At 40.2% G+C, this 26,399-nt stretch overlaps 1 protein-coding gene across 5 annotated transcripts in view; it reads left to right on the top strand.

Moving 5' to 3' along the window:
* Positions 1-26,399, top strand: part of LRIG2 (leucine rich repeats and immunoglobulin like domains 2) — a 77,776-nt gene that overhangs the window by 14,999 nt on the left and 36,378 nt on the right. For all 5 annotated transcript variants that reach the window (XM_036923415.2, XM_057500526.1, XM_036923417.2 and 2 more), the window contains one exon: positions 26,139-26,204. In XM_036923415.2, coding sequence (XP_036779310.2) covers positions 26,139-26,204 — 66 coding nt within the window. The remainder of the gene's footprint in view (positions 1-26,138; positions 26,205-26,399) is intronic.

The raw sequence follows: 26,399 nt of genomic DNA, 5'->3' as shown, positions 1-26,399 counted from the left end.
GAGTTGTACTGGATGACTGAAAGGGTGAGACCATATGTTTGCCTAGATGACTACTGTTTTTGAGACCTGACAACATTGAATAGAACCTGCAAACCTGAATGGCCTTGCTTAGAAGACATTTTTCATATGATATGATGATAGACTGGTCCAATTATTAATGACTGAACGGTATTCTAATAATATGCCAGTATCTTTTGAATTGTGTATCATATTGCTGTAAGGGGGTCTTACGGCCAAAGACTTGGGGGGTAGTCTGTGAAACAGAAAATATAGTTGACCCTTGAAGAACATGGGTTTGAACTGCATGGGTCTTTTTCTACATGGATTTTTAAAATAAATATATATTGGAAAAGTTTTTGGAGATTTGTGACAATTTAAGAAAACATTTCTCTCTAGCTTTATTGTAAGAATATAGTATGTAATACAGCATACAAAATATGTGTTAATTAGCTGCTCATGTTATCAGTAAGGCTTCTGGTCAACAGTTGTTAAGCTTTCTGGGAGTCAAAAGTTATATGTGGATTTTCAGCTTCGCGGGGGGTTAGTGCCCTTAACCCCCACCTTGTTCAAAGGTCATTTGTATGTATGTTGGTCTCTGCCCCTGGTTCCTGGCACAGAGCTCCTGAAACCCTTGTAATTTCTTAAGTGATTAGTACAAGGAGCATCTTATGTTCTAATATTTGGTCTTTGACCCTAATTCCTGACACAGAGCTCTTTAAATTCCTTGGGATTTCCTAGGTGAAGAGCATGTCGTTTGACCTAATGAGGTGACTCTTGGTGGTCTCCTGGGTAGCTTCAAGATGGACACTGGCTACCAGAAAAACCAAGCTATGATGAAAAGTTGATCTTTCAGCCCTCTCTTCCCCCCATCCTCCTGGAAGGGGACAGGGGCTGGAGATTGAGTTAATGCTTGATCATGCCTGTTTGATGAAACCTCCATAAAAATCCCCAGAATATGGGGTTTGGAGAGCCTCTGGGCTGGTGAACAAGTCTGTGTGCTGGGAGGGTGGCACACCCCAACTCCAGGGGACAGAAGCTCCTGTGTGGGACCCTTCCAGATCATGCCCATGTATCACTTCATCTGGCTGTTCATCTGTGTCCTTTATCATATCCTTTATAATAAACCAGTTGTAGCTCTGGGCCAGAGGAGCTTCCCAGCTCTGGGCATGTTCAATGTGGATCTGGGGAGAGCAAAAAATGACAATGGATGTTTGGGGTAAAAAGGGGCTTATACCAAACTTTATTTTCATGATGGTAGGTCAAATGCTAGAATCCCATCCACCTCCAGGGTAGTCTGCAAGTAGCAAGTCCATCTCAGGCTCTGTCTCCACTCTAGGCTCTGTTATCCTCCTAGCATTGGGCAGAGCTTTTTTTATAACAATACAGGCAATAATGGCAAATTACCAGTGGGTATGTAAGCATGCGCTTGCGCAGTAGGCTAAGTATTACATCATTGCATGTATACACTGGGTGAGTAGGCTAAGATCAGGTGAGGATCCTGGCTTTGGAACTTGCATTTTCCCTACACTCCACCCCTCCAGGATCCTCACCTCACAGTCTACATGCCCTCAATCTTTTGTGATGGTCTCTATGTGAGAAAGGTGAAGCATTGTAACCACATTCCACAACAGCAACAGAGGCTACAATAACATAGAATTACAACAAAAATTACGGTAGTAATAGTTGTTCTTAAGCCTGAAGAGATAGGGATGTACCTCCCTATCATGCCTGCCCTGGTAGGATTATATGGTACGTGAAACTTCCACTCTATCTCTAATTGTTGCACCCTTTCTTGTAGAGCATGTCCAGTAAAGTGGGCTTCTTGATCACTCTCAGTTATCTGCAGTCAGCCATAGGCTGCAAAGAGACACTCTAGGCCTCTTCTGGTCATTTGCTGGTCTGTGCAACATGCAGGAAAAGCAACCACAAGTCCAATAGCTGAGTCCACACCAGTCATGGCATATCAGTACCCTTTTGACATGGGCAGAGGTCCAATATAGTCTATCTGCCACCTGACGAGGAGTATTGGCCCCTTAGCTATCATCTCAGGTTGCTGTGGGACTCGGTGTAAGTCCCTTTTCGAGCACACAATACACTTCTGCTGGGCTCTGCTGACTTCTTTAAAGGTTAAAGGCAGACCCCACACCACTGGGCTACAGCCCACGTTGTCTTCTGCCCCACATGAAACAAACGTTGATGTAACCATAGGGCTACATCAGAGGCAGGCTTTCCTTCTGGCCAAGGTACCTGGGCTAATTCATCTGCTTCATCATTTCCTGGGGATGCCAGTGGCAAATGGCCTGTCACATGATATACTCTGACTGTTTTAGTCTGACCAGAGGCCTGTAAGTCTTGCCACAATTCTTGCCCCCAAAGGAGTTGTTAACCAACCAGCCAGTTGGCATGCTACCATGTCGGTAGCCACAGGGTCAAGCCTCGATAGACAGCCCAGCTGTCAGTACAGACAACTAGTGGGGAGGGCTCCTGGGTGATCACAAGCCATACTTCCCGCAACTCTGGCCATTGACTGTTCTTGCCCTCACTATCTTCCATCCATATTAACTCAATCTTAGGAAAGCTACAGCTCTTCATTTCAGGTTTGCCCATGGCTGGAGCCATATGTATACCATGCACCTTCTGGTATAGAGGCTATTCCTTCCTCATAAGGGCTCTCTGCTACTGATGGCTCTAAAGCAAATTATTTCTGCTTTTCACTGGTATATGTCACTGGTCCCAGTTGGTGTTGGAGTTCTCCACTAGTAGGGTTGCTAAGCTTCTGTAGGTATGTGCCCCTCTTGGCCAGTATAGGCGTCTGTAAGAGAATCAGAAGTAAGCATGATATCATCAGAATAATGGTACATTACAGCTGCACCATTCTCACATGCTGCCAAGTCTTGTGCTACAAGTCCATCCATGACAGATGGTGGGACTGTGGAGGTACCCCTGAGGAAGGACAGTGTAAAAGTCCATGTGTCCTTCCCACATGAAGGCAAACTTTTCCTGACTTCCCTGTGCTATGTCAGTGGAAAAGAAGGCACTAATAAGTTCCACAACATAATGATATGTCCCTAGTTCATGGCTAAGGGTATCTGTCAAGTCAGGTCTGCAGTAGAGGGGACAGCAGCATGCAGAGGGGGTATGACTATGCAGTACTCTGTAGTCCATGGTCATACACCGTGTGCCATCTGGCTTTTTTACTAGCCACACCAGGGGAATTAAAAGGACTGTGGGTGGGCTTTATAATAACCACCTTCTCCAGTTCCTGGAAGGTTTATCCAATTTCTTTATGCCCTCCAGGCAATTTGTATTTTTTGGTATTAGTCACCCACTGAGGCACAGGCAAAGCTAGGGGCGGTGCTTAGCATGTTCCCTCAGAACTGCCTTCACCACATGTATCCTCATTCTGAACTCACCTGCAGTGTTTTGTAACTATAAGCCCTGCAGGATATCTATCCCTTCTTTTGGGGATGGGAGAGATATACACAGTATACCCCTTTGGGGGTAGACACCCTATTCCCAGTGGGATTTGGGCTTGTTTCACCTTGTTAGCCATATCCCTATATCCATCTATAACAGTGGGGGTTCCCAGGAAACCACTCAGGGTTGCCACAAATCAGTGAGCATTCAGCTCCTGTGTCTACCAGAGCGAGGACACATACATTCACTGGGGACCAATGAATTGGTACTTTAACATGTGGCCTCCTGTCCCCACCCAGTCCCCCAAGGTGGGTGCCATGACCTCACCTCAGTCAAACTGTATTGACCAGTCATCTTTCTGTGAGGATCCAGGTGGGGTTGGCTCTCTCCAACAGACAGTCCTGCAGACACACAGTCTGGACTTGTGACGTTGTCTCTGGCTTCCATTTCTTGGTCCTCGCCTTAGACAACTGTCAAAACCACTGCTCTGGCTTCAGTTGTTGCCACAGCTGCATTAAGATTTTGACTTCCCATCCAGTTTCTCTTTGCTCCTGTCTTTATCAAATCAACCCACATCTGGGTCCTTGCGACCTTCTTGGGGCCCTTTAAAGTGCTTCCTGTCACTAACAGACTGCCACTCCCTTCCATGCCTGCATTGCTTCAGCTTCCCCCAAATCTGCCTCAGTACCAGTAACCCCATTTATGGGTTGCCCTGAGTGAAGGGAAAGAATGGCCACAGGGGCCAAAGAGGGATGGGAGATCCATTTGCAGCACCATATCCCTCATCCCCATGGTAAACAGCTCTTTATCTGGGCCATGATTTTCTGGGGTATAAATGGCATTTTTCATGCCCAACTCCCATAATACCTGTTGGAGCTTGGCATATGTCTGCCATCTAGTGGGGGAAGATGGTAATTCACACTTACTGGGTCAGTACAAAGTGAGGCCATAAGCCAATTGAGGAGGGAGTGGTTGCCTGGGCCCTGGTATGCGTTTTGTAATCCCTGCCTCAAGGCATGATGAGTTATCCGGGAAGCCAGCTTTCCCATTTCTAACCAGGACAGAATAGTCCTATCCACCCCTACATCCCAAAGGCGCAGGAGCCAGACTGAAATGGACTCTTAGGGTTTCTGCCAAAACCAGGAGCCCAAATCCACCAGCTCTGCCTGGGTATAGGGGTGGAACATGGAGTGCTCCATGACCTAGGGAGGGGGCTGCTCCTGTCCCAGAGGATTGCATGGTTGCTGTGTCTTTGTCTTTATTTTCTTATCTAAAACTAGGTGGGATTTCAATAGAGAAGGGGTTAAAGCCTCTGGCATCACCCCCACCCCCTTGTCCTTCTCTGATGTATCTTCCACTATTTCCAGAGTTGGTGGCAGCTCTCTTGCTGCCCCACAGAGCGCCTGCATCTCAGTCACCACTTCCTCCCTTACCTCCCCCACAGCACTTTGCAGCCTGCGTTCGTGCTGCTTATTCCCACGCTACCATTACATCCTTTATCTTCTCCACGGCAGGTCACAGCACCGCTATCTCAGTCATTAGCAATCTTTTACCTCCTCCACAGCACCTCACAGCTTGAGTTCTTATGCTGCCTCCTCTCATGGTACTTGCAGGAGTACGTCCTTCTCCTTTATGTCCTTTTTTAATATTGTGAGAAATAGCCAACCAACAGTTCCTGCTGCCACACAGGCATTCTGTTTCCCAGTCTCATAGAGGGCCTCCACCACTGCCTCAGGTGTCACCTCCACCTCCCCCCAGTCCTGGGGAGGGACCCACTCCTCTAGGAGGCAAGCCAGCTTGGACCATATGCCAATTGGGGGATACCTGGGTGTCTTCCTATCTATAGGGGTAGCTTGCTGAAGTACCTTTCTCATGAGGGCAGCTTTGTTCCTTTTTTCCTTGGTCTGCAGCGAATCCTGCTGACTGCACCAAAATGTAGCTCCAGGCCAGAGGGGGTTCCCAGCTCTGGGCAAGTTCACTCTGGATTCAGTGAGTCTGAAAAACGACAACAGAACGTTTGGGATAAAAAGGGAACTTATATCAAGCTTTGTTCTCTTGGTGGTAGGTAGAGTGCTAGAATCCCATCTGCCTCTAGGGCAGTCTGCACGTCTGTCTCAGGTGCTCCCTTCATTCCAGGCCCTGTCTCCACTGCAGGCCTGGCCCTCCTCCTAGCACCAGGTGGATCTTTTTTTATAGCAATACAGGCAATAATGGCTTATCACCAATGGGTATGCAAGCATGCAACTATGCAGTAGGCTGGACATCACATCATTGCCTCTATACAGTGGGCGAGTAGGTTAGGATTAGGTGAGAATCCTGACCATGGAATTTCCATTTTCCCTATATCAGTAAATGTAAGTATTTCCCTGAGTTCTTTGAGCTGATGTAGCATGGGACTGCATCCAATGAGGGGGTTGGGGGAACCTCTAATTAGTAGCCAAGTCAGACATAAGTTGTGTGTAACATGGGGACCTACTGCTTGTGATTGGTGTCTGAAGTGGGGAGCAGTCTTACGGGATTGAACCCTTAACCAGTGAAGTCTGTGCTAACTCTAGTGTCAGAATTGAATTGAATTGCAGGACATCCAGCTGGTGTCAGATAATTGGTTGGTGTGAGGGAAAAAACCCACACAACTCGTGTCAGGTGTATTGTTTACATGAGTAAAGATGGAAATGGAGTTTTTCATCAACAGAAACCTATTTAGATACTATCTTTATGCTTCTGAAGTAAGGACATCAGAACCCCATTCCTCCAATTATTTGTTGTTATGGTCATTTCATGATAGCACCAAAAAAATAGGAAGTACATAATTTTAGAGCTAAGGACAATTCCATTGATTAAGATATTTAGCTTTATAAAGAAGACGTGATATATATATATATATATATATATATATATACATATACATATATATATACACACACACACACACACACACACACACACACACATACACACAGTGGAATGTTATTCAGTCATAAAAAGAAAACAAATCCTATCATTGCAACAGCATGGATGGAGCTAGAGGGTGTTATGGTCAGTGAAATAAGCCAGTTGGAGAAAGACAAGTACCAAATGATTTCTCTCATTTGTGGAGTATAACAACAAAGCAAAACTGAAGGAACAAAACAGCAGCAGACTCACAGACTCTAAGAAGGGACTAGTGGTTACCAAAGGGGAGGGGTTGGGGAGGATGGGAGAGAAGGAAGGGAGAAAGGAACATTATAATTAGCACTCACAATATAGGTAGATTGGCGAAGGTAGTATAGCATGGTGAAGACAAATAATGACTCTATAGCAGCATCTTACTGTGCTGATGGACAACTGATTGCAATGGGGTGGGGAGGACTTGATAATATGGGTGAATGTTGAAACCACAGTGTTGCTCATGTGAAACCTTCATAAGATTATGTATCGGTGATGCCTTAATTAAAAAATATATGTATATTTAGCTTTGTGGAAAACTTGTAACCTTGTCCTTAACTATTTTCATTTTATCGTGGACTGAAGAAAACATCATGGAACAGTATTCGGGAACCATTACTATGCTAGATTAATTGGATTTCATATGCATTCAGTTAACTTTTAGTTTCTTAGTCCATTCTGTTCCCATTATAGTAACTGTTTGACTGTTTGCATTTGTTCCTTTAAAACAGTTGGGATTTTCATTTGTTCCTTTAAAATATTTTTGAACAGATTTCCTTTTTAGCATACAAAGAAGACATTAACTTATGTTTGATAACTCTAGGAAAGTCTTTCCAAATTTACATGTGACTTGAGTTTCACCCTCTTTAGCTGTTGCTCCGTGTGACTGAAGTTGGCAAAATGTTTTCACTGTTAACAAATGGAGTCAGCCTTGATCATTTCAAAGGTCCTGAGCTTACTGCTGATGACTTGTGTGATGTCAAGCAAAAACTGCCTAGCTTTGCCTGTACTTCATATTTCCTTCATGAAGGAGCAGAAAATTTGCAGTATCTCTGTCTTTTCTACATTTATAGTGATATTGGTAAGGATTAACATACTCTTTAGAAAATATTCTTATGTTTTAGAATGACTTGAAGGCTTTTTAAGTTCATTCCAGATGTTTGTTTTGTCTTTCAGTAAATGATCTCCTTCAAACTTCTACTGCATGTAGAGAATAAAGGTGAAGAAAACTGAGAGGCAGAAATACAACTTTAACATAATTTAGTACTTTTCAATTAGATAATTCAGCTGGAATTTGGAAAGAAAACCCTCTTAAATTGCTTTTATAACTGGAGAGGGGTCCTTGGTCTCCTTTAGAGAAGGTGGTTGAGCTTTAAAAGTTTATTTAGAAAGTGAGGGTATAGAAAAAGGCCATAGTAGGTGCCTGGGGCTTGGGCAGACCCAGAGCAGGGCTGTGCTGAGGAAGCAATGCAGAGCCTTTCTTTATATAAAGGAAAAGGAACATTCACTAAGTGGGGTTAGGTTTCAAAGGGAACAGGTGGAGGTTTTTTTGGAGTTGGACTTGGTACTCCCTCACATAGGGTGGAGGGATTTTTTACCATATTTGGTTCTCAGGACTGTTATGGCTAGGGAGTTGTCATTTTTACTATGTTAATGAGTGTATAGTGTATTTTGGGGCAAAGTTTGGTTCAAATTCTCCTCCGTATTGGAAGCAGCTAGTCTTGGCCGGTCTGTTATCTATTCTCACTCCCCTTTTTTCTGAGAACAGTTTTCATGGAATGTGTAGAATGTAAGCAAGCATTTAGCTGAATGTGAACATTGGCTGAAGTCCTCCTCCCTGCCCATATCTGGCTACCTACTTACTGTAGCACTTCAAACTACAAGGTGGTGAACTGAAAATTAGTCCTTTTAAAGAAGGTATAGATTAGATTTCCCTTCTGCCAATTTCCATCGTGTTTACTTCAGTTGTTACTGTCTACCTTTATCTTCTACTTCTTCCTTATATTTTATGTCCATATTTTCACTATACTTTGTACAGAGAAGTGAGATTGGCTGTGGGGCTGAGTGTACAGGTTTAGAAACCTGGTTTACTCTGATCAACCCAGTAGACCTTCCCTCTCTTGGCCTCTTGGCCTCCATAGCAGGAATCCAGAGGAAACTCTTCTTGCTATGGATAATATCACCCTGTTAAAAGTCTACACTCCAAAGTAAAGAGCTGTGCTTGTGCGTGGAAAGATTCCTCTCCTTCCTGTTATTGTTCAAATCCACATCAACCAGGCTCTGCCATGAGACTATCAGCACTGGTCTCATTATGCCCTTTATTCTTGTGTATACCAATCTCCATAAGAGTCTCAGGCTATCTCTTCTCCCAGAGACAACTCCAACCCCCTTCTTGGCTTTATTTTGGTCTTTAGCAGGCATCATCTACTGATATGCTACAGATGTTCATTATTGTAGATGAACAGTGACCTGCAATAGGTATTCAAAAATATTTGTCAAATGGATGCAGTATATACTTAAGTAAAATGTGGCTGTGCCTTTTGAGGGAGATGAGGAAAAACTCTCCAGTTAAAGCAGTCTTTTCTCATTTGCTTGTCTAGTCTTTTAATTTTCTTATTAGATGACTTCTTTTTGTTTCTGAGCTGCCAAATCTGGATTTGTGTGCCCGATCTGCAGTAAACCAGTCTGGGTCATTGGGTTTGAAGCAGAGAAAGTTTTGTTATCAGAAGGATACCTGAATGAGAAGGCAAGGGACCTTTCCCAAATCTGCTTTACCCATTAGGCAAGGGATGGGTTATATACTATGACAAAGGAGTGTGGGAGTTAGGGCAGAAACTGGAAGGACCTAGAAACTTCTTGGAATTAGGTGCCAATCCTATTTTCCTGGTGCCTTCTGAGGGGTCTTGGCTTGATTCATGTTGAATCCATGTCTGGTATCAGCTCAGCAACACAGATGTTATCAACCAGCATTCCTTCTGGTCCTGTAACCAGCTTCAATGAAGAGGGCAAAGACAAGGTTAATAATCCTTGCATGGTCATGCAGTATGTACTGTCACTGCAGAGGGAGAGCCTAGCAAAGGTATACGCGAATAAAGAAATATATGTCCGGGTTCGTTTTCAGGGTACCTTATTTTCCGTGGTAAACATTGTGAATGAGTCAGGGCATTATCTTAGCTAAGTATTTGTATTTTAATATCATCTTTTAAAAATTCTAAATATAGGTATATTAAGTTACTAATGTAGTTCTATCTTGCTCTTGTTACAGGTTGAATTTGTTCTCCTTGGCTCTTGTCCCCTCCAGAACAAAGAATTGAAAAGCAGAGACACAGTAGCAAAGCAGAGTAAAAGTTTTATTTGAATACACTCCAAGGGAGGAGCGGGCCAGAGTCAAGGCAGACAAAGACCTTGAACCATTAGGTAGGAGGCCTGTAGGTTGCATTCTGGCCAGGAGGTGCCTCTTTGACTGACACGGTGGGGTCATCCCTCTTGGTGAGATGTCCTTTCCCGGTGATGAGGTGTGATTTGGGCAGTTTTTAGTTCCGTTGGATTGTGCCCCTGTTGGGATCTGATTGGGAAGGATGTTCTCTCTGTGAAAAGCCTTTCTTGTCTTCACAGGGGACCCCCTACCTGGGCAGAGTTTGGGTGGCTTTTTCTTTGAACCTTATCTTTCCTTTTCTGGCTGCTCTTGTCTGTCTTTCTACCTAACATTCCTAAACTGTCCATCTAATGTTTTGTTTAATTGCACCAAAATTCAGAAAAGCTTTTGCATAATCTTTGTTTTTAGGGATTTGCAGCATTTATTAGATATTTACTAAATATTAATGAATAATCAGTTGTATACAGTGTCATTATGGTTTCCAGCTGTCGTCTGAGGAGTTTTTATAATCTGCAACTTCATACTGAGATAAGACAGGGAAATGGGACAAGGATCATGCCATTGTAAAAATCTCCTTACCTTGCGAAAAAGGCCCAGCTTTTTCTTTAACGTAATCTATATGCTGTTCTTTCTTTTCTTCCAGCCCCTTAATCAATTAAGAAACTTTGTAACCAGGACAGGAGATAGACCCCCCCAAAGTGTAAATGAACCTATGTGGATAAAGAATGCCAAGCTGGTACAGCACAGTCACCTAAATAACCCTATTCTTAAGGCAAAACTCCAGAGGAATTATGAATCAGTTGTATACATCGTGCCTTATGCTGACCCCTATCCAAAAGGCCCCATAAAACCCCAAACCCTAAACGTAAGCACACCTCCTCTCTGAGGTCGCCTGAACTCCCATCTGAGTGTGTACTGTCTTATATCAAATAAACTTTCTTGTTGCATAAGCCCATCGTACTTGTCACTGAACTCTTCTCCATGATAAAGACAAGAACTCACTGGCCTCCACCTTTGTGTTGTATGTCTTTATCTCTTTTTCATTCAGCTTTCTAGTCTTATTATAATCTTTTCCTCTCACCCTGTTTTACGCAGACCAGTAGGGAAGTGGAAGTTCTCAGAACATAATCTCACTCCATCTAGTGCTCCTCTGCTTCCCCAAATCCTGGGATGGTGGGGACTTAGTTCCCATGCTGTGCAGATTTAAACAGATGCTGGACACCAAGTGACCCTGGTTTTAGGAGATAGCAAGGGACTTACTCTATGCCAAGTAGGAATTTACTGAGCTTCCCTTTTCTTCCTCTTTTTTCCTTGCTCTCTACTGCCTGCACAGCGGCTGACATTTGCTGCTACTCTTGCTTTAATGAATTCCTTCCTTACCTACACTTGTCTGACCTGGTCGAGAATTCTTTCTTGATCAGAGCCAAGAACCCTCCCCCAACCAGGTTGAGGTCTCACCTAGTGCACAGGGAGATATCTCCCCAGACTCAGCTGCCCAACAATTCCAACTTGTACGCCACCTATTCATTTCTGAAGTTGGGGTACTTCAAAGGCATTGTGGATGTCTTTCACATACCCTATCTTTTTTGGTACTAGCAGAAACTCCAGTTATATTCTTTAAAAAAAACAAACTTACTGATAAATCCCTAAAGGTCATTTGTAGGGAAGGGAAATATGCTGCTACAGTGTCTCCGGAAGCCAGTATACATTGTACTTGGCTTGCATATTGCATATTGTTGTAATGTACTGTTTTTACTTACAACAATCATTTCAAAGCATATACAGTATGCTTTTCTTTATGGATATACATGCATTAAGGATTTTAACACATTTCATCATCTTTCTGGGGAAGTGGTAAACAGAAATATGAGCCCACAAAATCTGTTGGCAGTCTTTCAAGACATTTTTGTTAACTTGAGATACCTAAACAAGAAGGCCTACAATGAGATACTGTGCAATCTGTTTGATTTTCCTAATAGTAACTTTGCCTCCACTGCTTCCCTTACCCTGAGTGGCACTGAATATTAGTTGTCAGAACCATTTGGAAAGAAGAGACATAGTGTATTCAGTGTATCCCTGAGATAACTTGTTTTACCTTCAACCTTTGTCCTTTGCTGGGGATGGAAATTGTAGTAAGGGATTAGGAGACAACAAGCCTACTACTGGAAAGAGGTCCTTAACCTTGCCATGGACTCTCATACCCAAACCCAAACCCTGGCTCTCCTTCCCAGTGAAATACATAGCCAAGGATCTATCCAAGTATCTAATAATATATCTTGCTGCATTATCTATGCATTCATTTTAAAAATCTTATTTTAGAAAACATACATAAAGAAATTATAAAAGATAATATATTCTCATTAGAAAATCAAGCAAAACATATCAAGTAGAAGTAAAAGCAACCACTCCTTCCTCTACCCCTTCTTTCCTACTTTCCTGTGCTCCAAATAGTTTATCTTATAGGAATTTCATCTTAATAGTAAATATAATTTAGTGGTGTTTTGGTGTCAGTGAGGCTTTTGGTTAAGGTGATCCTGTAAGTTCTAAGAGGGATCATATGAACTTCAAAAATATCTGTTTTGTTTTCTACTACTTAGTTCAGTGCCTGACATATAGTAGGTGTTTTCAAATCTTTGTTGGCAGACATGTTTGTTGTAGAGTAAGATAAAGAAAAGAATTCTAAGAATATTAATAGAGTATACTCTGGCTGTCATGCTTTCAGGTATTAGATTTCTGGACTTGTGCAGTAGTTCTCAACACCCGCTGCACATTAGACTGTCTCTTAGGGAGCTTTTACAAAAATACCAGTGCTTGAGCCTTAGTGATTCTGATTTGATTGGTTTGGGGTGAGACCCCAGCATCAGTATTATAAAATCTTGCCTGGGGATCCTGATGAGCAGTGGTGGTGGTGAGCCACTGAACCATGAACTGTTATTGCTTACTGAATGTTAATCGAGGAGATCTGTGCTTTGCTTATTTAAAAGTCCTTTACGCTTTGAAAGACACTTTTATCTGTTTCATTATATTAAGAATATTTTGCATTTCTTGATATATCAGCACATAGGTATTCAAAAGATTTACTTGTGTATTAAGATAGTCACTTGTCTTCCTGATGGTAGAAAACACTTTTTCTCATCTTAGGTCTGTGGTATTTTATATGGTATGCTTTTGTTTTTATTTAAGGTCTTTTAATCCTATTGGAAACTGGCATTTAAGCAGTAGAGAAAACATAATGTTAAGAGCTTAGCAAAAGTGTTTTTTTTAAAAAATTGAAAATGCATTCTTATACCATACATACTTTTCTATGCCAAAGTAAATGACTCAGCTAATTTATTCTGTATTATTCCAGCCATCAAAAATGTTAAGATATTCAGCTGATGCAAAGAAAAAATAAAAGCAGTTAAAGTAATTACATCCCATCCAAATTATTTATTGCATGTTTGGGATAAAAACCAAAGGAATAGAATAGTTAATGCAAGCTTTACTTTGCTATAAACCTGTTTTTTCTGAAGTGTCTGTAGTCTTTATTTCTCTTTCGCTTGCCTTTCCCTCAGAAAAGATACGGTAATTATGTTCTTTGTAACAAACTTAACTGTTGAAATAACTGTTGGAATAACCAGTGGTGATTAGACATTTTAAAGTCAAACCATAGACAGTGCAACATTAGTGAAATGTGATGGATGTAAATTTGTAATGAAAATGCTTCTTTGGGTTCATCTTTCACTTTTAGTTTTTACATATCTATTTCAATCAGTATGCCATCTTGCTTATATAATCAAAATCTTGGCAGGTTGCAGCAAGAATAGCATAGTCAACCCTGAGCGTAAATATGCTTATTTGAGGAGATATTGGACTTGGTGCCCTGTTAAACCATGTAGGTATTAAGGAATGATGGATGATACTAATAATGAGAAACCGAGCTAGTGCTTGGCTTTGATTAGACCTTCCTTCTCTGCCAATAGTGTAAGTAATAAGATAACTTGTTTATATCTATTCACTCCTAAAAATATTTACAGTAACCTAATAATTATAACAAAATATAAATTGTCTGATATAAAGGTGTGAACCCAGTCAGTACCCAGAGAATGCTCATTAATGGTGATGGAAATGTCATAGCTTTCTGTATATTTTCATGTATAAGCAACAGCCTTTGTTTTGCTATTGCAGGGATTACTATTTTATTTTAAATGGAAAAAAGACATACTAGAAACATGGAATTAATGTGCCATGGCTCTGTATTATTTACTAAAATTTCAGCTCTTTCATGGTCTTGAAATTTGAATGCCAGACACTGGATTCTGTAATGGAATTTGCTATTAAATGAATCAGTTCAAAGACTAACTCCAGTTATGTTTGCATTTTCCACTCTCTTCCTGAGGTATATTACTAATTAGGAATACAAGAGAAATCTAGTTATTAGGGCTTTTTTCCTTGTCCAGTATCATAATTAACTGATTTAGTCAGTTTAGGCCATTATTCTGAAAATAGTCTGTAGGAAGAACTCTAATCTCTTAGAACAGTAGCAGAATTAAAATCTTTCCCAGTCACATTCTGGCTTAAAGATAGATTTTATATGTGAATTTATTTTTTATTTTTAAATAATGCTTTCCCATGGTAAGCTAGTAAAACAGTACAGATGCATATGAAGTGGAAAAGTAACAAAGTTCCTTTGTCCCACCTAAGGAAAACCCACTGTTAATTTTTTCTTGGGTATACTTCTTGAAACTTTAGAAGTACTGCTTCTTGCTTTTCTTTAAAACACACACACAGACACATACATATGAAGCTATATTATATGCTATAAATAAACCATCTGTGTTATTCTTTTTACTGGCTGCAGCAATTTACACACACACATGAAACTATACTATGTATTGTGTAAAATATCTGTTATAATTTTTACTGGCTGTAGAAATATCAATTGTGTGGAACTTTCATAAGTTATTTAACTGATCCCATTTCAGTAACATTTAGATTTATTTTTATTTTATGGTACTATTTGCACACTGTCCTGTATGCTAAGCGTTTTATTTATATCCTTTAATCTTCTGAGCAATAATTCAGTGAGACTAGTGCTAGTATTCTCATTTAATGATAGAGGAGACTGAAGTTAGAGGTTAAAGGACTTGCCCAGGATCCCAGAACTGAGTGTGAGAAAACATGTTCTTAAATGTAACTGTAGAATCTGTATTTCCTGTTGTGTTGCTTGTTGTATTTCCCCCAGTGAAGCAGTATTTTCAATCATTAAGAACCCAAGGAAAGATAACAGAAGAAAATAAAACATGCCTCTTATTCATGAAAAGAATGTTCCCATGTTCCTGCCATCTCCAGCTTGTTGGGTTTATATAAAAAGTATTATACAGTGTGTTTCAAGTAAGTAGTGCAAATGAAAGGTAGAAGGTTTATAAATTGGAATAGCATAATGCTTCATGCTATGGTAAAATCTTGCTTAACCTATAGATCTTCACCCAATATCTTTAGCCATCTCTAGTTCAACCAAAAAGCAAAAATGTTTCTAGGAAGCATTTATTCGTAATATGCCTCTCAGACTCTCAGATCTCATTTGCTTCTGTTTCAGACAGTTCTACTAGGCACTGGGGTTTCCTAGTCTATAACAGTTGATTAGAAGAAACAAATTAGAAAAATTGCAAGTAGCAGTGTTATAGACAGAAAACCTGACAGTTCGACAAAGGGATAGCTTTTGGTGTAAAGCTGTTAGTGGTAAAGGAGAAGCAAACCTAAAAGCAGACCATTTTTTTTTGAGTTGTTTGGAATCCCTGTGTTTAATATACTCCCGAACTACTCAAGATCAGCACCCTGTTAATCACAGTACTGTAATTGATTGTAATGAGTATAATTTTTTAAAGTAAATTAAACTAGATATACTGTAACAAGCACAGGGTCCATTAATACAATAAAGGGCAAATTATGCTCGCTAAGTACATGAAGCATTGTCATACCCAGTATATATACAAGTATTTTTAACTTGGAAAAGAGCCCCTTTAACAGTTCTGCTATTGTTGAAGTTTGACCTATTTGTGCTGCATATTCTCAAAAACAAAAAAGATTGAGGATGACTCAAAAGTGTACATATGTGACTAGGTAGAATAAAACCACTGCATCTCTATTGCTGCAGGATTTCTTTGCAATTAGCTTGCAGAACTTGATTCTCCTCCTCAAACTGTTGTGATTGCTTGGTACATCCTATAAATTATTTACACCCTGATGGTACTAAATGACTACATTAATGGCACCTCTGGCTCCACATGATATGGAGAATTTTAATAATTCATCCCTTTTTACAGCTACATCCCTGTCAATTAGCATGAGTGGGAGTTGAGTTTACAACACTGAGATACAATGCCTTTTCTGAGACATTTATTCTTCAAATATCGTATCTGTAAATATTCAGATCTTAGTGGTGTTAGAAAGATTATTAACTGTTGCAAAGCTAGACTCTTCAGGTTATGTTTGTTAAGCATTAGATTATGTCAAGTTTTTAAGTACATTTTAGGTATATTTTAAGGGGAAGATCTTTGAAAGAATTCTCCATTCCAGGACTCTTGATTAAAAAAAAAAAAAGACAAACCAGTATAAGCTTATTATGCAAACTAAATGGAATTAATGATTGGCCGCTGGGAAGAATAGTAGACTTTGATTTTTAAAATTATCCAAATTCTTTTTTTTTTTTATTAAGGTATCATTGATATACCCTTTTATGAAGGTTTCACAAGAAAAACAATGTGGTTACTACATTCACCCTTATTATCGAGTCCCCCCCATACCGCATTGCAGTCACTGTCCATCAGTGTAGTAAGATGCCACAGAGTCCCTACTTGTCTTCTTTGTGCTACACTGTCTTCCCTGTGACGCCACACACACCATGTGCACTAATCATGACACCCCACAACCCCCTTCTCCCTCCCTACCCACCTGTCCTTCCCCACCCCTCCCCTTTGGTAACTGCTAGTCCCTTCTTGGAGTCTGTGAATCTGCTATTTTGTTCCTTCAGTTTTGCTTCATTGTTACACTCCACAAATGGGGGAAATCATTTGGTATTTGTCTTTCTCTACCTGACTTATTTCACTGAGCATAATACTCTCTAGCTCCATCCATGTTGTTGCAAGTGGTAGGAATTTTTTGTTTCTTACAGCTGAATAGTATTCCATTATGTATATGTATCACCTGTTCTTTATCCATTCATCTACTGATAGATACTTAGGTTGCTTCCATATCTTGGCTATTGTGAATAGTGCTGCAGTAAACATGGTGCATATGTCTTTTTGAATCTGAGAAGTTGTGTTCTTTGGGTAAATTCCTAGGAGTGGAATTCTCGGGTCAAATGGCATTTCTATTTTTAGTTTTTTGAGGAGCCTCTATATTGCTTTCCACAATGGTTGACCTAGCTTACATTCCCAACAGCATTTCTTTGCATCCTTGCCAGCATTTGTTGTTCCTAGACTTTTGGATGTTGGCCATCCTAACTGGTGTGAGGTGATATCTCATTGTGGTTTTAATTTGCATTTCCCTGATAATTAGCGATGTGGAGCATCTTTTAATGTGCCTATTGACCATCTGAATTTCTTCTTTGAAGAAATGTCTGTTCATATCCTCTGCCCATATTTTAATAGGGTTATTTGCCTTTTGGGTGAAAAATTATCCAAATTCTTAATGGAACAGTTTTACATCCTTTGAAGCCTTCAAATTTCAGTCTTCTTTAGCCTTTTTGGAGTACTTTTAAATAAAGTAGACACATTCTTGCCCTCTGTAAGCATGCCTTCCATATTTCCCTATTTAAGTGCAAGTAGTACTGTTACAGAGAGGATGGCTGACAGTTCCAAGAAGGGGTAGCTAAGTTCTAGGATTACAAACACTGTAAACTTTAAAAACCTTTCTCTTTGTCCTTTCTGAAAACAACATCTCAAAGGTGTAGTCACTCCAAAACTAAACATAAATTCAGTATCAACTTGGCTATTCCCTTTTACTGGAAATGCATTAATTCCTTTTATTCAGTTCACTCTAAATTGAATAATAATTTCACTCTGGAATTTAATCATGTGACACATGTGTTTATAACCCTAGCACTTAGCACAGTGCCTGGCACATGGTTCAATAAGTGTTTATCTGATAAATGCATATAATTCTAGTTAGGCACTGTAAGTCTCTTTGGTGACTTAAGCAGTTAGACTGCTTTATACTATAGTAGTCCCCCTTACCTGCAGGGGATACATTCCAAGATCCCCACTGGATGCCTGAAACCATGGGTAGTACCAAACCCTTCATACACTTTTTTCCTATACATACATAACCTGTGATGAAGTTTGATTTATAAATTAGATCAGTAAGAGATTAATAACAGAAACTACTAATAAAAAAAACAATTACAAGTGTTATATAATAAAAGGTAAGTGAATGTGCTCTCTCCTCACAAAATAAACTGTGCTCATCCTTCTTGTGACAGTGTGAGATGATGAAGGGCCTACGTGATGAGATAAAATGAGGTGAATTACATAGGCATTGTGATCTAGCATTAAGGTACTGTTGACCTCTTACCATCAGTCAGAAGGATCATCTGCTTCCCAGCTGCAGCTGACCACAGTAACTGAAACCACGGAAACTAGAGCCACAGATGAAGGAGGAATGCCGTAGTTCCTTCCTAGGATAGTGCTACTTTGGGAGTGTACTTCAGTTTGCTGTTAGTGCTTTCTAATCCCATATGATGGATTTGTTTTGGAAGGATCCAGAGAGCCTCATTATAAGGGCTTCTGACCAGTGAGGCCTGTATTCTTAAGAGGCCATTATCCTGTTAGAGAGGCTCCTAAGTATTTCAGGTATCCTTTGGGTTCCAGTGAGTGTCTTCATAGAGAAAATTACTTTCCCCCCAATAGAGACACTGGACAGTTTTCACGGATACTTAATACAGAGTAATAAGTAATAACTTATACCATGTAAGTTGAGTTTAAATTGAGTAGATTTCTTTAATAATGCTTTCCCTTAAAACTGACTATCTGGTCATCATTGAAATCCATGAGAGAACTATAGGGATAAGTACAGTCAAGAGTTACACTGCCAGGGAGATAGGTTTGGAAAGAAATTAGAAGCACTGTTAATGATTAAAATGAAAACGCTTAATCTATAAAAGGAAAAAAAATCGAATTTCATTAAGCATGAGATGTAGACCTAAACATACTAAGCTGGCCTGCTACACAGATGATACTAGCTCTCTATTTGCCAGACCAGCCACCTTGGAACAGAATATGGAAAATTAACTTAAACTAGAAATACCACAATAAATAAACATCTTTACTGAAATTCTGTTTGTGTACCAAGTGTGAATTGGATGAAACTATCTGAACATAAGATTTTTGTGTGGAGCAATTTCTGTTTCATCTCTTATATTTCCCAACACCCTCTCCACGTGGCTCTAGTTGCCATGGTTTCAGTTACTATGATCAGGTGCAGCTGATCCTTCTGACTGATGGTAAGAGGTCAACAGTAGCCTAATGCTAGATTGCAATGAATGTCTGTGAGCTGGCACCTTGTGCCAGATATGTTAGAACAAAGGTTTTAGAGTTGTTGGGGAAAAGTGATGGTTTGATCTAGCCTTAGTTATGTTTTAATGTAAATTAAGCTCTCAAATGAAAGTGGTTAGGTATTACAGATGGACAGACATGACTCTAGCCGAGAACAAATTGTTCTGCTTTGATAGACATATAGTTCAAACCTGCAGGTATCTGTCAACTGCCTGTTGTGGCACAGTGAGATAAAGTGATCTGTATGTAATGTTTCTCTAGTGTGTCCCTGCTGGTAGCCATATTGCAATGTATAAAAACATCTCTTGGGCAGACAGCTTGTGTGGGCTTGGTTCCACCTCAGCCTTGTTAAGATGCCAGGAAGCATCAAGGTGAATTTTTTTTAAATTTTGGTATCATTAATCTACAATTACATGAAGAACATTATGTTTACTAGGCTCCCCCCTTCATCAAGTCCCCCCCACATACCCCTTCACAGTCACTGTCCATCTGCATAGTAAGATGCTATAAAATCACTACTTGTCTTCTCTGTGTTGCACAGCCCTCCCTGTGCCCCCCACACACTATACATGCTAATCGTAATGCCCTCTTTCTTTTTCCCCACCCATATCCCTCCCTTCCCACCCATCCTCCCCAGTCCCTTTCCCTTTGGTAACTACTAGTCCATTCTTGGGTTCTGTGATTCTGCTGCTGTTTTGTTCCTTCAGTTTTCCTTTGTTCTTATACTCCACATATGAGTGAAATCATGTGGTATTTGTCTTTCTCTGCCTGGCTTATTTCACTGAGCATAATACTCTCTAGCTCCATCCATGTTGTTGCAAATGGTAGGATCTGTTTTTTTCTTATGGCTGAGTAATATTCCATTGTGTATATGTACCACATCTTGTTTATCCATTCATCTACTGATGGACATTTAGGTTGCTTCCATATCTTGGCTATTGTATATAGTGCAGCCATTAACATAGGGGTGCATCTGTCTTTTACAAACTGGAGTGCTTCATTCTTAGGGTAAATTCCTAGAAGTGGAATTCCTGGGTCAAATGGTATTTTTATTTTGAGCATTCTGACGAACCTCCATACTGCTTTCCACAATGGTTGAACTAATTTACATTCCCACCAGCAGTATAGGAGGGTTCCCCTTTCTCCACAACCTCGCCAACATTTGTTGTTGTTTTGTCTTTTCGACGATGGCGATCCTTACTGGTGTGAGGTGATATCTCATTGTGGTTTTAATTTGCATTTTTCTGATGATTAGCGATGTGGAGCATCTTTTCATGTGCCTGTTGGCCATCTGGATTTCTTCTTTAGAGAACTGTCTGTTCAGCTCCTCTGCCCATTTTTTAATTGGATTATTTGCTTTTTGTTTGTTGAGGTGTGCGAGCTCTTTATATATTTTGGATGTCAGTCCTTTATCAGATCTGTCATTTATGAATATATTCTCCCATACTGTAGGATACTTTTTTGTTTTATTGATGGTGTCCTTTGCTGTACAGAAGCTTTTTAGCTTGATATAGTCCCACTTGTTCATTTTTGCCTTTTGTTTCCCTTGCCCGGGGAGATAAGTTCATGAAGAAGTCACTCATGTTTATGTCCATGAGATTTGTGCCCTTGTTTTTTTCTAAGAGTTTTATGGTTTCATGACTTACATTCAGGTCTTTGATCCATTTGGAGTTTACTTTTGTGTATGGGGTTAGATAGTGATCCAGTTTCATTCTCTTACATGTAGCTGTCCAGTTTTGCCAGCACCATCTGTTGAAGAGACTGTCATTTCCCCATTGTATGTCCATGGCTCCTTTATCGTATATTAATTGGCCATGTACGTTTGGGTTAATGTCTGGAGTCTCTATTCTGTTCCACTGGTCTGTGGCTCTGTTATTGTGCCAGTACCAAATTGTCCTGATTACTGTGACTTTGTAGTAGAGCTTGAAGTTGGGGAGCGAGATCCTCCCACTTTATTCTTCTTTTTCAGGATTGCTTTGGCTATTCAGGATCTTTGGTGGTTCCATATGAATTTTTGAACTATTTGTTCCAGTTCATTGAAGAATGCTGTTGGTAATTTGATAAGGATTGCATCGAATCTGTATATTGCTTTGGCCAGGATGGCCATTTTGATGATATTAATTCTTCCTAGCCAGGAGCATGGGATGAATTTCCATTTGTTAGTGACCTCTTTAATTTCTCTTAAGAGTGTCTTGTAGTTTTCAGGGTATAGGTCTTCCACTTCCTTGGTTAGGTTTAATTCCTAGGTATTTTATTCTTTTTGATGCTATTGTGAATGGAATTGTTTTCCTGATTTCTCTTTCTATTGGCTCATTGTTAGTGTATAGCAAAGCTACAGATTTCTGTGTGTTAATTTTGTATCCTGCAACTTTGCTGAATTCCAATATTAGTTCTAGTAGTTTTGGAGTGGAGTCTTTAGGGTTTTTTATGTACAATATCATGTCATCTGCAAATAGTGACAGTTTAACTTCTTCTTTACCAATCTGGATTCCTTGTATTTCTTTGTTTTGTCTGATTGCTGTGGCTAGGACCTCCAGTACTATGTTGAATAAAAGTGGGGAGAGTGGGCATCCCTGTCTTGTTCCCGATCTGAGAGGAAAAGCTTTCAGCCTCTTGCTGTTCAGTATAATGTTAGCTGTGGGTTTATCATATATGGCCTTTATTATGTTGAGGTACTTGCCCTCTATGCCCATTTTGTTGAGAGTTTTTATCATGAATGGATGTTGAATTTTGTCGAATGTTTTTTCAGCATCTATGGAGATGGTCATATGGTTTTTGTCCTTCTTTTTGTTGATGTGGTGGATGATGTTGATGGATTTTCGGATGTTGTACCATCCTTGCATCCCTGGGATGAATCCCACTTCGTCATGGTGTATGATCTTCTTGATGTATTTTTGAATTCGGTTTGCTAATATTTTGTTGAGTATTTTTGCATCTACGTTCATCAGGGATATTGGTCTGTAGTTTTCTTTTTTGGTAGGGTCTTTGCCTGGTTTTGGTATTGGTGTGATGTTAGCTTCATAGAATGAATTTGGGAGTATTCCCTCCTCTTTTTTTTTTGGAAAACTTTAAGGAGAATGGGTATTATGTCTTCTTTGTATGTCTGATAAAATTCTGAGGTAAATCCATCTGGCCTGGGGGTTTTGTTCTTGGGTTGTTTTTTGATTACTGATTCAATTTCGTTGCTGGTAATTGGTCTGTTTCGATATTCTGTTTCTTTCTGGGTCAGTCTTGGAAGGTTGTATTTTTCTAGGAAGTTGTCCATTTCTCCTAGGTTTTCCAGCTTGTTAGCATATAGGTTTTCATCGTATTCTCTAGTAATTGTTTGTATTTCTATGGCGTCCGTCGTGACTTTTCCTTTCTCCTTTCTGATTCTGTTGATGTGTGTTGACTCTCTTTTTCTCTTAATAAGTCTGGCTAGAGGCTTATCTATTTTGTTTATTTTCTCGAAGAACCAGCTCTTGGTTTCATTGATTTTTTCTATTGTTTTATTCTTCTCGATTTTATTTATTTCTTCTCTGATCTTTATTATGTCCCTCCTTCTGCTGACCTTAGGCCTCATTTGTCCTTCTTTTTCCAATTTCGATAATTGTGACATTAGACTATTCATTTGTGATTGTTCTTCCTTCTTTAAATATGCTTGGATTGCTATATACTTTCCTCTTAAGACTGCTTTTGCTGCTTCCCACAGAAGTTGGGGTTTTGTCTTGTTGTCATTTGTTTCCATATATTGCTGAATCTCCATTTTAATTTGGTCGTTGATCCGTTCATTATTTAGGAGCATGTTGTTAAGCCTCCATGTGTTTGTGAGCCTTTTTGCTTTCTTTGTACAATTTATTTCTAGTTTTATACCTTTGTGGTCTGAAAAGTTGGTTGGTAGGATTTCAGTATTTTGGAATTTACTGAGGCTCTTTTTGTGGCCTAGTATGTGGTCTATTCTGGAGAATGTTCCATGTGCACTTGAGAAGAATGTGTATCCTGTTGCTTTTGGATGTAGAGTTCTATAGATGTCTATTAGGTCCATCTGTTCTAGTGTGTTGTTCAGTGCCTCTGTGTCCTTACTTATTTTCTGTCTGGTGGATCTGTCCTTTGGAGTGAGTGGTGTGTTAAAGTCTCCCAAAATGAATGCATTGTATTCTATTTCCTCCTTTAATTCTGTTAGTATTTGTTTCACATATATTGGTGCTCCTGTATTGGGTGCATATATGTTTATAATGGTTATATCTTCTTGTTGGACTGAGCCCTTTATCATTATGTAATGTCCTTCTTTATCTCTTGTTACTTTCTTTGTTTTCAAGTCTATTTTGTCTGATACTAGTATTGTAACACCTGCTTTTTTCTCCCTATTGTTTGCCTGAAATATCTTTTTCCATCCCTTGACTGTTAATCTGTGCATGTCTTTGGGTTTGAGGTGAGTCTCTTGTAAGCAGCATATAGATGGGTCTTGCTTTTTTATCCATTCTATTAGTCTGTGTCTTTTGATTGGTGCATTCAGTCCATTTACATTTAGGGTGATTATTGAAAGATACGTACTTATTGCCATTGCGGGCTTTAGATTCGTGGTTACCAAAGGTTCAAGGTTAGCTTGTTTAGTACCTTACTGTCTAACTTAACTCACTTATTGAGCTATTATAAACACAGTCTGATGATTTTATTTCTCTCCCTTCTTATTCCTCCTCCTCCATTCTTCATTTGTTGGGTGTTTTGTTCTGTGCTCTTTCTAGGAGTGCTCCCATCTAGAGCAGTCCCTCTAAGTTACCCTGTAGAGGTGGTTTGTGGGAGGCAAATTCCCTCAACTTTTGTTTGTCTGGGAATTGTTTAATCCCTCCTTCATATTTAAATGATAATCGTGCTGGATACAGTGTCCTTGGTTCAAGGCCCTTCTGTTTCATTGCATTAAATTATATCATGCCATTCTCTTGTGGCCTGTAAGGTTTCTGTTGAGAAGTCTGATGATAGCCTGATGGGTTTTCCTTTGTAGGTGACCTTTTTTCTCTCTCTGGCTGCCTTTAATTCTCTGTCCTTGTCCTTGATCTTTGCCAATTTAAATATTATGTGTCTTGGTTTTGTCCTCTTTGGGTCTGTCTCTCGGGAGTTCTCTGTGCCTCCGTAGTCTGAGCAACTATTTCCTCCCCCAGTTTGGGGAAGTTCTCAGCAATTATTTCTTCAAAGACACTTTCTTTCCCTTTTTCTCTCTCTTCTTCTTCTGGTACCCCTATAATGCAGATATTGTTCCTTTTGGATTGGTCACACAGTTCTCTTAATATTGTTTCATTCCTGGAGATCCTTTTATCTCTCTCTGCATCAGCTTCAGTGCGTTCCTGTTCTCTGGTTTCTATTCCATCAATGGCCTCTTGTATCTTATCCATTCTGCTTATAAATGCTTCCAGAGATTGTTTCACTTCTGTAATCTCCCTCCGGATGTCATCCCTTAGCTGTTGTATATTTCTCTGCATCTCCATGAGCATGCTTATGATTTTTATTTTGAATTCTTTTTCAGGAAGACTGGTTAGGTCTATCTCCTTCTCAGGTGTTGAGTCTGTGATTTTTGTCTGTCTCAGATTCTGCCTTTTCATGGCGATAGAGATAGTTTGCAGAGCTGGGGCGAGTGATGGCTGGGAGAACATCCTTCTTGTTGGTTTGTGGCTTCCTCTCCTGGAAGAACAGCGACCTCTAGCGGCTTGTGCTGGGCAGCTGCGTGCAGACGGGGCCTCTGATTCTTGCCCGGCTGCTTTGGAGTTTAGCTCCGCAGTTGCTGTGGCTGAAGCCTGCCTCGGGTTGGCTGCTGCTGCGATATGGCAGAGCTGCGTTGGAGGGGAAATGGCCGGGAGGCTGTTTATCTCTGTGAGGGGCCTCCGAGCCACCCTGCTGCACAGGGGGTTAGGGTACCCAGAGTTCCTCAGGTTTCCCTGCCGCTGGGCTAAATTTCCTGGGACGCTTCCTTCCGGCTGTGGGGTCCCTGTCCCTTTAAGACTTTCAAAAAGCACTAGCCTTTCTTTGTCCATGGGGCGCCGGCTGTGAGGACCTGCTCACAGGTCTTACTGTCCTGTTTCCCTAGTTTCTAGCACCCCATGCACGCATTGTGTCTGCGCTCCGGTGCGGATGGCTAAGGCTGGGTGTTTAGCAGTCCTGGGCTCCCTCTCCCTCCCCACTCCGACTCCTCTCCTCCTGCTGGGAGCTGGGGTGAGGGGTGCTTGGGTCCCACCAGTCTGCGGCTTGTATCTTACCCTCTTCGCTAGGCGCTGGGTTCTCGCAGGTGTGGATGTAGTCTGGCTGTTGTCCTGTGTCTTCTGGTCTCTCTTTTAGGAAGAGTTGTATTTGTTGTATTTTCAAAAATATAAGTGGTTTTGGGAGGAGATTTCCGCTGCTCTACTCACACCACCATGTTGGCTCTGCCCCTCTATAAGATGTTAAGTGGGAAAAGCAAGGGGCAAAGTTCTGTAAATTATTCTATCATTTGTATAAAACTTTGCTGATATGTGTACAAAATATCTGGCAGGCTGTACAAGAAGTGGTTTATTTTCATTTTTTGCTGTTGAATGGCTGGATACAAAGGGTGGGAGACTTTTTACTGTATCCTTTTACACTTTTTAAAAGGCTGGGGTGGATGGCTGGAGATAAGGGTGGGAGGCTTTATAGGCTTTATATCCTTTTACACTTTTTGTTTATTGAACCACATGAATGTATTCCCTAGATAATAATAAAAATAACCATAAAAATGAAAAAGTAAAATAGCTGTTTTGAAATCTAGATAGTTATTTGTTCTTTATAAGTATTACTTCATTTTGAGTAAATAACATTTGATCAGGCATATGATTCTTAGTTTTGTTTTTCTCTTCTCTAAGTCTGCTTTCCAACACTAAAAATGATCATTTGTTCTCCATTAGAGACTTGAGTCATAATCGGTTGTCTAACTGGAACACCAGCTTGGAGTCTCAAACATTACAAGAAGTGTAAGTTATTTTTATTTATTTAAATTTACATTAAATTCCTTGAGGTGATTTGGTGAGTTATGAATTTGAGGATCTTTAATCCAGAAATGCTGTCAAAAAACTGGATGAAAAAAATTAAAAAGATACTTAAAAATCTAAATTGTTGCATTTGGCTTTGTTACTGTCACAAACTCTCTGGAGATTGTGCCATTAGGT

This window comes from Manis pentadactyla, chromosome 4, assembly GCF_030020395.1.
Source record: "Manis pentadactyla isolate mManPen7 chromosome 4, mManPen7.hap1, whole genome shotgun sequence".
NCBI classification, from domain to species: domain Eukaryota; kingdom Metazoa; phylum Chordata; class Mammalia; order Pholidota; family Manidae; genus Manis; species Manis pentadactyla.
The sequence above is the reverse complement of the archived record's forward strand: the minus strand, read 5'-3'. Positions and strand labels throughout refer to the sequence as shown.